The following is a 16,287-nucleotide window of genomic DNA, read 5'->3' on the forward strand; positions in this document are numbered from 1 at the left end:
AGAATAAGGTAGAGTTAGTAATAGCAGAGGGTAGTTTGACCAGAGATAGGTGCAGAAGAAGGAGCAATTCATCCTATAAGCCAGTGGTGTCAAACTCAGACAGAAGTGGATAGGCAGCATACTGGCTTAGAAAACCACAAATTAACATTATTTATGTTGTATTACATTTTGGGGGCAGCTAGGCAGCACAGTAGATAGAGTGCTGGGCCTGCAGTCAGGAAGATTCATCTTCCTGAGTTCAGATCTGTCCTCAGATACTTACTAGCCAGTCACTTAACCCTGTTTGACTCAGTTTCCTCATCTGTAAAATGAGCTGGAGAAGGAAATGGCAAACCATGCCAGTATGTTGGCCAAGAAAACCCCAAATGGGATCACAAAAAGTTGGACACCACTGAAACAACTGAACAACAACAAATTATATTTTTACTTATTTTATAAAATATTTCCCAATTACATTTGAATCTTGTTGAGGGCCAGAGGGTACATGTGACACCTCTACTGTAGAGAGCTAAGTCTAAGTGCTAGGCCTGGAGTCAGGAAGATCTGAGTTCAAATCCAACCTCAGACATTTACTAGCTATGTGACCCTGGGAAGTCACTTAACTTCATCTGCTTCAGTTTCCTCAAACTAGGATAATAATAGTACCTACCTCAAGGGATTGTTGGGAAGAGGAAATAATGCCTGGCACATGGTAGATACTTAGAAAATGTTTTTTCACTTCCTCTTCCTTTCCCTGTTTCTGAAACATTTTGCAGACCTTAAAGCTCTAAATAAATGCTAGCTCATTTTTATTATTTTAAAGCTTAGCCCATACCCTCATGGGTTGGAAAGGCAGGCCCCAAGAGATAGACCCAGGGGAAGTTGTACCAGGCATCAGCGTGGGCCAGTGGAGGCCTCACTTTGAAAGGAGGCACAGAGCAGTGGTTTCCCAAGAAGGCAGCACCTTCCCCACATTGGTGACCTGGGTCACAGCTCCAACTACATCAGGTTTGTGATGGCTCTGACATCTCCTCTCTGGCCCTCAGTTTTTTCATCTTGCAAATGAGGTTATTGGACTTCATTTTTTTTCCTAGGGTCCCTCCAAGCTCTAAATTCTATGATACCTATTCTCTAACAAACCTGGGGGCTTATCTACTGCCCCCTGAAAGATACATTTCTTACACATCATAAAAAAATTAACTACGGATTTTCAAGCAAAGTTCTTTTGGTGATAAACTGGTGGGGGGGAACGGTTGGTTAACCTACCATTTAAGAATATCTACAGATAATGGAAAAACACTTGCTTATAGCTGACAAATGACCCAATATTTGTAACAAGAATTTTTTTAATGGTAACATAAATGCTGCTTCACTTACTTGGATAAAACGATGCCGGTGTCAGGCTTAGAGTCAGGGAGAACTAGGTTTGAGGCTGACCTTAAACATTTACTAACTGTGTGACCCTAAGAAAATTCCTTAACCTCTCTCAGCCTATTTCCTCCTCTGTAAAATGGTAATAATAGCACCCACTTCAGAAGGTTGTTGAGGGAACAGATGAGACAATGTATGCAAAGCTCTTAATTGACGTAAATCACTATGTAAATGTGAGCTATTCTTGTTCTTATTACTATTGGGATAACTCTGGTCCAACTCAGCTACGACTAATTTCTTTTCCCAATATTCCCAGTGCCTAGAATAGTGGCTGTCACACAGTAAGTACTTAAATGTTCAAGTTGATCGATTGATTGAGTGATTGATTTACTCCAAGGACAGTACTATACACACTATACTAGTGTTCTCTGAAACCTACTAGAGATGTTAAAGAAGTTACCCACCCCATGTTGCTCTGTGGGAATAATGATGTGGGATTTTTCAAAACAAGGTCCCAACCAAACCTAAGGCTTCAGGCTAGAACCTAAGCCATTGAATAACCCTTTAGCAATATCTGAGTTCTTTCTCACTTACTCTATCTCCAAACTTATAAAAATTAAAAGTAGATCTCTCCCAGTGGATATCATAGCATGCTCTTATTTTGTGCTTATATTCTAAGTTGTTTCATACTTACATTGTTTGTAGGTCTTATCTCCCCTACTAGATTATAAGCACTTTGAAGGCAGGAAACTGTCTTATTTATCTTTGCAAATCCTCCAGTCTACATAGTAGACATTAAACTAATAATTCCAATGAATGAATGAATGTCATTCCTAAGAATGAAGGTGAAGAAATGATACTTCTGTCAGATTAGCCATGGCCCAATAGGTGAGAACCTTTGTTAGCTCCTTCTTGATAAATTCCAAAGATTATACTTTTGGAAATCCATATGGAAAGCCATAAAAACAAGGTGGCTAAGAAGTTGGTCAGTAGGTGAGAAAAATGGTCAGTAAAGGAGAATGATTTTTTTTTTCAAGACTGAAGGTATAGAAATTAATTTGTAACAAGGTTCTGCTTGGGAACTCAGTATAATCTACTGTGATTCTGTACGAAGGGATGATTTTGGAGGAAAGCAGGGAACCAAGAGAATTTCTAGTATGAAACATTTATACAGACTCAGGACCATCTTTCCAGGGCAAGGAGGAGATGCAAAGAAGGGCAAATACATCAGGATTTGTAAACTAAAGGTGTAAAGAGAACGAGCATTTATGAAATGCCTACTATGTGCCAGGCATTATGTTAAGAGCTCTACAAACTATCGTATGATGCTCACAACAATCTGAGAGATAGGTGCAATTATTATCCTCATTTCACAGTTATGTGATTGGATGCAAACAGAGGTTAAATAACTTGTTCCCAGAGTCACACAGCTATAGTGTCTGAAGCTGGATTTGAACTCAGGACTTCCTGAGTCCAGGCCCAGTGCTCTATCCATTGTGCCACCTAGTGCAAAGAGAGATCTTTTTTTTAACCGCTCCTCCACCTATATTTCTATCTACTAAAATCAGATTAGGAGACTTTCTATGATCAACTTCCTAGCAGGGCCTGATTCTTAACTCTTAATGATGATCATGGTAGCATGCTTTCCTTCTCTGTATGCTGTACTGCAAAGATCCTCCCTCCTCATACTGACTGGCCTCTTGATTCTAATAGGCCAACCAAGGAAGCTCCTCACAATTTATACTTGCTCTAGGAAATGAATAAGTACTGTTTTTGTTGTCAAGTCATTTTTCAGTTGTATCCAACTTTCTGTGACCCCATCTGGGGTTTTCTTGGCAGATACACTGGAATGGTTTGCCATTTCCTTCTCCAGTTTATTTTATAAATGAGGAAACTGAGGCAAACAGAGTTAAGTGACTTGCCCAGGGTCACACAGCTAGTAAGTGTCTGAAGGCCAAATTTGAACTCACAAAGATAAGTCTTCCTGACTCCAGGCCCAGCGTGCTATCCACTATGCCATCTAACTGCCCCCACAAGCTATAGAGAAAGGGGGAAAAAAATCCTACTAGAATAGAAGTCAAGATACCTGGATTCTAAGTCCAATCTTTTGCTGAGATAAATTAAATCACCTGGTTCCTCCATTTCTCCAATTGTAAAATGGAGCTAACAGCATTTGCCCTATTTCATAGGGATGTGATGAGCAGGAAGTGAGGCAGTCTATATGAAAATTCTTCCACTAAATCACAGAATCTAAGAGTTGGAAGGATAATTAGAAGTGATTAAGGGGCAGCTAGGTGGCCCAGTGGATAGAGCACCTGCCTTGGAGTCAGGAGGACCTGATTTCAAATCCAGACTCAGCCCAGACACTTGACACTTGCTAGCTGTGTGACTCCGGGCAAGTCACTTAACCCCAATTGCCTAAAAAAACCAAAAGTTCAGCTCCCTGAACATCAATCCCTTCCATGACATCTCCAAAAAGCAGCCATCTCACCTTTGCCAGAAAACCTCCAAGAGCAGGTCACTCATGACCTTTGAAGGAACACCATCGCAGTTTTGAACAGCTCTGATCCAATCCCTACATCCAGTTAGAATTTGTCCCCTGCTACTTTCCCACCCATTCCTAGTTTTGTTCTCTGCAGCCACTCAGAAATCAAATCCTCATTTCTACGTATTTGGACAGTTACCATGTCCCACCTAAAGTTTTTCCTCTGAAGACTAAATATTCCCAATATTAGGTAAAAATTTATTTTTTAAAAGCATGTTATTATTTTATGAATTCTTAAATTTATATCCTTATTTTTTTGGTCCAGATGTGATTACATTGGAATTGGAACCCCCCAGTATAAAAAGTCCCTCCACCAATGTAACTCCTCTTTTAGTTACAGTCTTAGAGAGTTGCCTAGGGCACTGTGAGGTTAAGTGACTTGTCCATGCCCTCATATTATGTGTTAGAGGCAAGATTTGAATGCAGATCTTCTTGGCTCCAAGACCAGCTAGCAATCCACTATGACATACCACCTCTCAATGACAGACCTAAAGCTACTTACCAAAAACCTATGCAACACAAAGTATTATTATTATAGTATATAGATTGGTACAAGTAGGTCAGACTAGCCCAGTAAGAATGTGGCATCTTTCAAATAATAATAGCTATAGTAATAGCTAACATTTATATAGGGCTCAAAGGTTTACAAAATGCCTTACATATGTCATCTCAGTTGATTCTCACAGCAACCCTGCAAAGTAGGTGCTATTATTATCCCTTTTTTTACAGACAAAGAAACTAAGGCAAACAGCAGTTAAGTGACTAGCCCAGGGTCACACAGCTCATAAATGTCTGAGACAGGATTTAAATTCTGATCTTCCTGACACTAAAACCAGACCTCTATCCACCAGGCCTCCAAATGGACTCAGACACCAACTTTCAGCCTCATATTTGTTACATGCTCATATAGATGGGAATATGAGTGACTGTGGAGAAGACAGACAGAGAAATGGTAATTCATAGAATCTGTGATTTCTTTATCTCTAAAGAGCTCACTTTGCAGATGAAACAATCTACACTTTAGTATAAGACTAATGAACCAAAGCCCTCTGGAAGTTCAAGACAGTTATCACACTGTGAAAGGCTGTTTCCCTGGCATAATGTATTAAAATCACCCTCCTCATCAAAATTAGGAATGATAGACATCCCCTCTCTTCTCACTTTCTAAACTGCAGTGGGATTAAAGCCAGGATTTTAATTCTGAAAACCCTGCAAGGGGAGTCAGAAGTGACATGAAGGAGACCAGCCAATCCAGGACAATCTGAGATCTGCTTTTGGTCAGACACTGGGATTACCCAACCAATACGGAAACCAAAAGAAAAGATGGGAATAGTTAGAACAAAACACATAGCTTACTGTTGATGAACCCTTAATTAGGGCAAAGTGATACCTTTTCCTTAAGCAAACAGTCCCTCAGTGATAGAACCTGAAGCTATTTCCTGAGAACCTATGATGTGTGTGTGGGAGGGGGTCAGGGGTGGGGAACCTCAAGTGCAGCCCTTTGACTTAATCCAATCTTCTGTGAAGGGCTGCACTTGAGGACCTAGAGGGCCACATGTGGCCTCGAGGCTGCAGGTGCCCTACCCCTGGTGTAGATCATTGTTAAATTCCTTGTATGATTCATTTAGGTTCCACGATAGACACCAGGCCTGATGAAATAGGTATTTCACTGCCACGATTTCTCTCCGCACTTACTGTGTTACATCAGGTAGCACTATTACAGTTTTCTGTCTATTTCATGTCTTGTAGCTTATAGCTTCCTCCACAAAAGTGCATAATCAGTGTTGATGATGGCATGGAGGTGACCCTGTGTCCTCAAAAGCTATACCAGTAAAACTCAAACTCCAACAGATGCTACCAACCTGAAAAGGCTTCAAACATGGATCTGGTGATCACATATGTCTCAGAACCAACCTCGCTCAGGACAACCTTGTCACCAGAAGGTTAAGTATAAAGTGATACAAAATAGGTATGTATATTGGCCACACCACGGTGAACGTTTTTGGCCACAGCAACTTGATGATCTATTTCCTAAGGCTAGGAGAAACTGGGATCAGCCACAGTGGAAAGAGCCACCATATGTCATGGATCCTTGAACTGTGTAGGTCGGAGACTACATTGGCATTAGTTTCTCTTTCGCTCTGTACCTTCCTCTATAATGTGTACCACTTGTATCTTATTTTTAACATCTATCTGGTTTTACCAGAGAAGGATATGGCCCCATCTCCATTTTGATTCACGGATGACCTTTTCCAATTGGTTTTGCTGCAAGTTGAACTATAAGGTTAGAAATTACCAGGCAACAATAGAAATAAAAGCACTATGAAAAGGTAAACACTAGCCAAGTACATGGCGTTGCTATCATTATTCAATATTAGATGGGTAGTATAGAAAGAAGGGTATTGTTCTAGGTTGGAGCTGGAAGACCTGAGATCTAGTCCCAGTCATGCTGCTAACTAGCCTTATGACTTTTTTTAACCAATTAACGACCCACCTGAGCCTCACCTTTCTCATCTCTAAATAGGAAAATAATTGCTGATCTGCCACTTCTCCTTGGTACAGACCTCATGCCTGGACTATTGTACAAGCCCACTAGTTGTTCTGCCTGCTGCAAGTCTCTCACCACTACAACCCAACCTCCACTCAACTGTCAAATTGATCTTCCTAAATTTTCTGTCTGCCTGTGTCACCCCCTCCTCCTTCAATAAACTCTATCCCTATCACCTGCAGGATCAACTATAAATTCCTTTGTATGACTTTCAAAACCCCTTGTCACCTGGCCCCCTCCTTCCTTTCTAGTCTTCTCACATTTTACTCTGGTCTACTGACACTGGGCTCCTTGTTGTTCCAGTGAGACATCTCCTGACTCCGGGCATTTTCACTGGCTGTCCCTTATGCCAGAAATTCTCTCCCTCTTCATCTCTCCCTACTGGCTCCCTTCATGTCCCAGCTAAAATCCCACTTTCTACAAGAAGCTGTTTCCCAATCCCATTTAACATTAGTTCCTGCCCTATATTGAATCCTTTCAGTTTATCTTTTCTGTGTCTTATTTGCACGGGGTTGTTTAAATGTTTTCTCCCCGCATTGGACTGTGAGCTCCTTGAGAGCCAGAGCTGTCTTTTCCATTTCTTTGTATCCCCAGTACTTAGCATGTTACCTGGCACATAGTAGGTCCCTAATAAATGTTTACTGAATAACTGACTGCCTTACAAGGTTGCTGTAAGTATCAAAGGAGATACTAGATATAAAAACACTTTGAAAACTGTGAAATGTTACAAATGTTAGGTATTGTTGTATATTTAGCAATAGTTCTCATCTAATAAGCAAATATGTCCCTCATCCTCGTCCAGACCCCAGATATCCTCTCAGGTAAACCAAAAGCATCTTTACATTCCTATTCTATCCATCCCTTCAGGCCACTTCTTGTGAAAAACACCGCTCAGAAAGGTCATTTAGCCTAACGAATGAGAAGAGGTTGGCTTAATACCCTTCTAGTGCTCTCACAAAGAGGATTAAGTCATCCACTTGAATCTTCTGGGACAAATCCACGTAGGGGTCTGAGAAACTGAACCCCTGGATTCTGATGCTCGAGATGTAGCACGTAAAAATAATAGCCCACACCATAACTTTACCTCCTCATCACCAGGAACACAGACAGAATGAGCCTGCTCAACAAACATCCCAAAAGAATTCAAGAAGCAAAATCAGTCACTCCCTTTCATTAGCACTAGAAACAGAGGGGAAGCAGTGGAGCCAAAGTCCTGAGTCCCGAGGAACTCCTCTACGAAGCGCATGGAAGAAGAGGGCGCGCCCCACAAACAACGATTTTCCTTTTTTTTCTAGGAACATCACTTTATTGAGAAAGAAAACACTTTTCAGAGACTTTTCCCCATCTTCTATTGATGAGAACTTACATAGTAATTTCTTGACAGTTCCCCATCAGAGTATTTAGGCAACCAGTGGAGAATATATGTACATTTTACAATAACAATAATAATGCACATGGAATTCAGTGAGAATTAATGACAGTACCTGCTCTGGTTTGATGGGCTCCGTGGTTGTAAATATGTCAGAATAATGTTGTCTCTCAAAGACTCGATCCAACACTTCTAATTGCTGCTGGGTGAAAAGGTCTCCCCGCATCTGTTTCCGAAGGAAATCTCTGCCTGGGAGGGAATGGCCATTTGGTACTGGAGACTCCTGAATACCTTTGAAGGGGAAGAAAATAAAGAGGAAGCTAAATAGATGTTACAAGTGCCCAAAGAAGGATATATTAAAACCATAAAACATTAGAACTAGAAACAACCTTAGAGATCATCTAGACCAAATCACTTATTTTACAAAGGAAGAAACTGAGGCCCAGAGAGGTTAAAGTCACCTGCCCAAGATCCCATAGCCAGCATTGGGATTAGAATCCGTGTCTTCTGATTCTTAAGCCAGGACTCTTTCCTCTACACCACTGTGGCAACCTAACAACATGAAACTAAATACTATCTATATATCATATACTTGTGCTAAGGAAAAAAATACTAAGGGTTGTGATATAGTATAAAGATCAATGGAACCACTACAGTCATATCCCATTTCCAATGAATATCCAACAGATACTCATTCTGTGATGCTGATTGTCATTTAATTTGTCTAAGCCTCAGTTTCCTCATTTGTAAAAATAAGGCAGATAATATTTGCAATGCACACTTCTTTCAATTCAATACAATTTGAAACACCTATTAAGTGCCTGCTATGTGCCAGGCACTTTGCTAAGTGCTGGAGACCCAAAAAGAGGCAAAAGACACTCTCTGCCCTCAAGGAGCTTACAGTCTAATGGGGGAGACAACATGCAAACAAATACATGCAAAACAAGCTATTTTAGGAAATAATTACAAGAAGGAAAGCACCGGAATTAAGAGGAGTTAGAGATACTTGTGAGAGGAGCCGATTTTTAAGCCATAAATCATTATTTTTAAAAAGTGAGCTACAAATATCAATGTGCAAATGTCAGAGGTAGCACAGCATGGTGGAGAGAGTGTTTGTGCTTGGAGTCAGGAAGACCTGATTTCAAATCCTGACTCTGATGTGTATTATATGACCCTGGGTAAGTCAGTTATTTTCTGTCTGCCTCAGGCAATCCTAGGATATATTGACTCATTCATTTGGGGGAGGAGGGGGAAGCAGTTATTAAACATTGAGCTGGGCTGAGGACAAAAGACAAAAATGAAATGCCTATACTCTCAAGGAGTTTACATTCTACTGAGGATACCCTACGTACACAAAAGACAGAGAGAGAGAGAGAGAAAGAGAGAGAGAGAGAGAGAGAGAGAGAGAGAGAGAGAGAAGAGAGAAGAAGAAGGAGGAGGAGGAGGAAGAAAAGGAGGAAGAGGAGGAGAGGAGAGGTGAGGAGAGAAGAATAAGTCACAGACATTTGCAATCTACATTGGTGAAAGGAGTTCCAACATCAGCATTTCTGAACAATTCTCCCCCATAATCATGAAGAAGTTAAATGTTAAATGATTTTGGATGGGTCTTGGGCCTGAACCTTCCAAATATGATGCCAAAGACAAGAAGAATAGCAGCTAATTTATTTGTATTTCCCTCATTTATTTATCTACAAAAAGATAAATGCAAGAAAATGAGGATGACAAGGATAATGTTATCAGCAGATCAGATGTTTCCTTGTAACTTGTACTATAAAGTTACACGAGCAATGATGCTGACATTCCCCAAAACTTTTCTGGAAATCACCTTTTGGAATTGCTTTTAGGAACAATTAACAAGCCACAGGAAGAAAATAATTCTCTTGATGTACTCACACCTTTTTTTTTTTAATTTAAAAAGAGAAGTTTCCAAGCTTCAACAACTATCTTATTTATTAGAATTCAAATGACTTTTGGCTGATTTCAAAAAATTAAATCCACTCTCAAACGACAAAAGAATATGTATAATTCTTCAACATGACTGACACAAATGTGTAGTCACCTGGAAGAACAGTTTTGAAAGGGACAACATTCGATGGAGGAAGTATGTTTAAAATCAGTCACATGATTTTATAGCCATATCTTATATTTATTCCCTGGCTATTACAGCCTAAGAAAATCTCAGTTTAGAATCTATAACCTAGATGGGCCCAAGAAGCTACTGGGACATGTCCAACAGCCCTCTTTGGTTGTTCATACTCTCAGCAGTAGTTCAGCACATTTTTCCTTCCCCATCAAACCCAGAGCCCTCCACCTTCAAAGGACAAATCGTCTGTTTCTTTGAAGAAATTAGTCTCATCCCATCAATGGCTGAGCCATGGCTCAAGAATCACTTCTAGCATTTTGCTGATTTTAGTAATCTATGAATGCAGACAGTTATGGTGTTTGCGCTTTGTGCATATCATAATAACAGTAACCGAAGCTTCAGTTCCTCCACATCAGGATATGTTTTTCAGGACCATTTCACAATTTTCTTCATTTGGCTGGGCCTAGGACCATGTCAGTGATTGCTAAGAGGGAATTTTAAGTTGAGAGTGAGTTTCAACATGATGAATTGGTGTAAGCAAATAGGCCATAAATAATGTAATTTAGCATATACGGAACTTATTGTATTCCGCCCTTGACTGTGTGACCTCAGGAAAATTTTAGGGGTATACAACAGCTTAAAAACCTCTAACCAAATATGTCTGGGCTATTTGCACTAATTGTTTTTATTGTCGAAATTCTAACCTTTCATGATCCAATTCAAATCCTCAGTCTTTCCTAGTCCCTGATTCCTGTACTTCCTGCCCAAAATGATCTTTCCTTGCCCCAGTCCCACTCAGTGCATTGTTTGTAGTTCCGTTGTAAACTTATAATGTTCTACTCTAAGATGGAGAATCACCTAAGAGTTGCTGATCTCCATCAGTGAGGGACTTTTATTGCAGTAAAAAAAAAAAAGGTAAGGATTCTAAGCTCAGATCTCCTGATTCACAGCCAGTGCTTTTCCCACTATAATTCAACACCAAGACTCATTCTTATTTTTCTGCATATTTTCCCCAACCACCTAGTGCATACTCTGTGCATTTATTTATTTATTGTGCAGAGCCACTATTTCATCCATGTGATAAAAGTCTCTCACTGATGGAGATCAGCAACTCTGAAGTGATTCACCATGTTAGGGAGTTGTCTGAGGCACAGAAAGATTCAGTGACTTACCCATAGTCACCTAGTCAATGTGTATCCGAGGCAGGGTCTGACCCCAAGTCTCAGTGCCTCCAAAGCCAGCCTGCTACTCATTGACCCACACTATCTTCTCTGTACATTATGTGCTTAATAAATGTTTGTTCAAATAAATTGAATTACTCATAATTACTGCTGTGCAACTGCCTTAATGTCTGTTATCTAACATTAAAATATAAGAACATGAATGAGAAAAACTCTCCACCTTTTAAGCTACTAATTTTAACTTCTTGATTTTTTTCCTTGAGAAAGCACTCTGACTTAACTGAGGAATGTAGTGTGAAGCTACGTGAAATATTGTAGCCAATTTTATTCCAGGGAGCAAAAGCTGAACTTGTAGTTTGAACGGCATGTTGAAATCTATGTGTAGACATGTACACGAGTACAAAGGTACTGAAGGGACAGGGTATCTTTAAATCTTTCTTCTATTCCAAATCAAATAATATGTAATAGACCTGATGCTGGGTTTAGTCAACCATGGCTTATAAAATTAAAATTCTGGTAACTGGCTTCATGGCAGCAAAAGGGCAGAGAACCCCTGTCTATGGAGCAAAGCAACGCCAGCTTTAGATTTCAAGTTAAACTAATGTTATTCGCAGCTTGGTTTTGAAGCGAAAGCTTTGCAGAAAGCTAGTTGAGAGAGGGGGCAAGGAAAGTAGCTTAGATTCGCATTTGTCAAGAGAAAACTGTCTCTTGTGTGTCTGAAAAGATCATACACTTAGAGTTTACAATGCGGCAGATTCATTTTTAATATTTTTCCTGGATTTTGTTGTTTTGTTGATGTCATTGTGAATGATATTTTTTAAATGCCCTCTATTAAAGAATTTTTCTACCACTACCTTCTACTACTATCATAGTGGGCAGGTGACCCTGTGTTCTCCAAGGTTATGCCAGGAAAATACAAGCCCTGGAGGATCCACCATGATAGAAAGGCTTCTATGCATGACCTGTCTCTGTGACCCATGGACCAGCCTCGCTCAGTTCAGAGAAACTCATAAGCAGAATATTGTCATTCCCCTCTCTCCCCCAACCCTGCACCAGGAATATATTTTGGGGACCATAGCAGTTCATAAAATTGTATCCTAAGTCCCAGATAGTTCAATTTGCATTAGTGGAAGGAGTGCCCACAATGACAAAATCATAGATTCCTTGAAGCATATGAAAGAAAATAGAAAATTGTCCTTAGGTACAGATCTGATGAAATGACTCCCCTACTCAGTCAACTTCCTATTACCTCTAGGATCAAATAGGAACTGCTCTCTTTAGCTTTTAAAGCACTGTACAACCTAACCCTAATTATCGTTTCAGTGCATTGGATATTACTCTTCCTCCTGCATTCTATAATTCACTCACTGTCTTTCTCTCCACTCCTCACTCAATGCCATCTCCAGTTTATACACCTTTTTGCTGACCATCCCCTATACCTAAAATCCACTCCCTCCTTTCTTCTGACCCAGAGTCCCCCTCTTCTCTTAAAATGAAACTAAAGTACCATCTTCCATATGAAGCCTTTCCTGATCCCTCCCAAATGATGGTGTCTTCCTTTCCAAACTAACTTGTATTTAACATGTATGTGTGTATACACATATACATATATATATACATATATATATACTTGTACTTATTAAATGTTAGTTTATGCTATATGTGTGTCTGTATATATGTGTATCTATGATGTACATGTTGTCTCTTCCATTAGAATGGAAACTCCTTGTGGGTAGGGATTGTTTCATTTTTTATACTTATATCCCCACCTCCTAGCACAATGCCTGGAACATAGTAGATGCTTAACAAATACTTATTGATTAGTTTGATTGATAGAAAATGGGATTTTTGAGGCCATAGTTCCTCTCATTTAAAAAAAACACATGATCTGAGAAATTCTTGCTATAATACTAGGCTGAGAGAAAGAAAGAAAGAGAGAGAGAAAGAGAGGATGGGGAAGGAAGGAAGGAAGGAAGGAAGGAAGGAAGGAAGGAAGGAAGGAAGGAAGGAAGGAAGGAAGGAAGAAATCCTTGATCAGTTCTGAAGCCTTTTTTTTTCATCTTTTCATTTCAACATTATCATAATAGACTATGGTACAACTGCAAGAGCAATGGACCTGGAGCCAGGAGACCTGAGTTAGGTCTTTCTTCTACTACTTAGCCTCAGTTTACTTGTCTCAAAAATGGGAATAATACTATATGAAATGCCTAATTTACAGTGGTGTTATGACCCACATTGAGGGTCAAATGAGAGACTACATAAAGGGTATTGTAAGTGCTACATAAATGCTAGCTAGTATTTCTTTTTTTTTAACCTGTGATTTCACTGGTGTAGGGAACTCCCTCTAACAATGCTGATTTAGCACCTGTTTGGTAGCTTATCGTCTTTGAAAGACAGTCAGGCTGCTCAGGGAATAGAATGCTAGACCTGGAGTCAGTCTTGAGTTCAAATCCTGCCTCAGATACTTACTAGCTCTGTGACCCTAGGCAAGTCACTTAACCTCTGACTTCCTCAGTTTCCTCATCTGTAAAATGGGGATAATAATAGCACCTACTTCACAAGGTTGTTGTGAGGATCAAATGAAACGATATTTGTGAAGTGCTTAGCACAGGGCCTGGCACATATTAGGCCCTTAATAAATGCTTCTTTTTTTACTCAAAAATTTCCAGGGGCCTTTGGAGATTAAGTAACTTGTCCAGAGACACACAATTCTTATATTATAAGAGGAGGGACTTATATTCAAGATTTTCTTCCACTACATAATGCCACCTCTCCAGTGAGTGCATTATGATGATGATGGTGGTAGTGATAATGGTGATGATGGTGATGGTGGAGGTGGTGGTGGTGGTGGTGGTGATAGTGATGATGATGACGGTGGTGGTGGTGATGATGGTGATGGTGGTGATGATGATAGCAGTCTGACTAGGGCCAGGCTGCAACCCAATGCCACCCTCTCTGTTTCATTTGACTCTCAGGAGTAGTTTATCACACTGATTGCGATATGAACTCAGTCAGTGGCATCTCTAGCCTCCAATTTTCCAGCCTATACTGCTTCTGTAAAGATCTAGGGGCACACAAATTCTCCACTGTAGATGACCCTGGCTGCCCACTCCTATGGCGATGCCATTTCACTCCACAGTATGGATGATGGGTATGACTATGAAGAGGTTGTTGTTCTTATCATTCATCATTATTATTATCACCATCTCATTCTTCTAATCTTTTCCTGTAGAGTACTGGTAGATAAGTTAATTGCTTTTATAATTTCATAAAAGCATTTAGATATAAACTTGTCTTCTGTAGGACAACAAGGATGACATGTGCCTTTTCCTATTCACATAGATTTCAATCTGCTCTGCTTATATACAGTCTCATATGATCCTCAGTGTAGGTTATACTATCACTGTGAAAGAGTACATCATCATCATCATCATCATCATACAATTATTATCATTATTATTATTAATATCTCCATTTCCTCTCCTTTGCTCTTTGTTCTCTATATTTTGAAAGTTTTCCATTTCAAGTAGCTTAGAGATTGTGGGTATTTGTTATGGCAGCATCTATTAAAACCATTGTTCTTACTCTTTTTTGCATCAATATAAAACAGGTTATTGGGAGCAATATTCAGTCCCTGATAATGAATGAATGAATGAAGAAAGCATTTATTAAGTACTTACTATGTACCAAGCACTCTGACAAGAACTGGAGAATCAAATACAAAAGTTAAGCAATAATCTCTGCCCTCAAAAAGCTTACAGGCTAATAGGAGAGAAAATACATGTAGAAGAGTGGTGCCCAGGAAGGGGAATTTAAGTTTGGAGGTCCATTTCCAATCCAGTTTATTATTTGAGTTCTCCAGGATATCTTTAGGTCTGTAATTATAACATTGTGATAAATTCTATCTGTTCATGAAAGGTAGTGAGCTCCTGATGGAGGCACCAGTACACATCTCGTAGGTGCTAAATTTGTACAGACTACAGTGAGATGTCACACAGTTTCTACTGCTTCCTTTCATCATCTACATTTATCATTATGTCTAGGCAACTTAAGGGTAGACTTCCATTTTTTCTGATGGCAATAACTGACTTCTGAATGGCCATTATTTCCATAAACAAATCCACATGGTTTAACCACTTGTTTGTTGCTTCTCTGTTCACATACAGATTGACTGAGTTCACATGGATGTCACCCATAGAGGTCCTTTGATTACATAAGGTCATGGATCTTAACCATTTCCTAGGTTCCACACTTCCAGTTATATTTGTCAAATACAACGGTGTATATCATTTATCAGCCTTGACTGCATCTGATTTAAGTGTTGCCTATTTGTTCCAAAACTATTCCATAAGTTTTTCACTTGTCATAGGCTCTAAGAATGACCTATCAATTTTCCTCCTTTTTGATGAGGAAGTGATCATCTTTGCTTATCTGACTCAGGATGATAGGCCTGGTCTTTGTTAGGCTACTTTCCAAATTTGTTATGGTTCATTTTATTATTGTTGTTGTTATTGTTATTGTTATCATCATAACTATTTTTATTATCACCAAAAATAGTTCTCAACTTGTTTTATGGTGTCTGGATAGAAATGGCTCTGGGAAAAATTGCTGTTCTACTATTCATCTCTTCTATTTAATATTCCATAGACTATTACACAAGTGGATAAAATAACTGCCCTTATAGTTGAATAAAAGTATTTGCAGATTAACTCATACTCTCTAAGCTCACTGAAAGCAACCTCAGTAAAAGTCTAATAACAATAAATCAAAATAAATCAATTTTTAAAAATTTGAAAAATTTGAAAAATTTTTTTAAAAGTCTAATAGCAAACAGGATGACAGAAATGATATCTACCACCTTCTGTTCCCACATGATTTTGATTTCTTCTGCTCTCTCTGTTTCAAAATCTTTTTGTCCCATACAACTTAGAGATTACGAGTATTTGGCATGGCAACATCTATTTAAAATATTATTGTCAAGTTTTCATGAATTAGTGTTCTGTCTGGATAATTGAGGACAGCTAGGTGGCCCAGTGGCTAGAGCACCAGACCTGGAGTCAGGAAGACCTGAGTTCAAATCCAGCTCCAGACGCTTACTAGCTATGTGACCCTGGGTAAGTCACTTAACCCTGTTTGCCTCAGTTTCCTCATCTGTAAAATGATCTGGAAAAGGCAATGGCAAATAGTGTCTTTGCCAAGAAAACCCCAAAT

At 39.4% G+C, this 16,287-nt stretch overlaps 1 protein-coding gene across 4 annotated transcripts in view; it reads right to left on the reverse strand.

Moving 5' to 3' along the window:
- The window catches only part of PAX5 (paired box 5), a 354,065-nt gene that overhangs the window by 234,642 nt on the left and 103,136 nt on the right, over positions 1 to 16,287 (reverse strand). For all 4 annotated transcript variants that reach the window (XM_078153035.1, XM_021004585.2, XM_021004586.2 and 1 more), the window contains exon 6: positions 7,928 to 8,103. In XM_078153035.1, the coding sequence (XP_078009161.1) occupies positions 7,928 to 8,103 (176 nt within the window). The remainder of the gene's footprint in view (positions 1 to 7,927; positions 8,104 to 16,287) is intronic.

This window comes from Phascolarctos cinereus, unplaced genomic scaffold, assembly GCF_003287225.1.
Source record: "Phascolarctos cinereus isolate Bilbo 61053 unplaced genomic scaffold, phaCin_HiC Scaffold_4;HRSCAF=312, whole genome shotgun sequence".
NCBI classification, from domain to species: Eukaryota; Metazoa; Chordata; class Mammalia; order Diprotodontia; family Phascolarctidae; genus Phascolarctos; species Phascolarctos cinereus.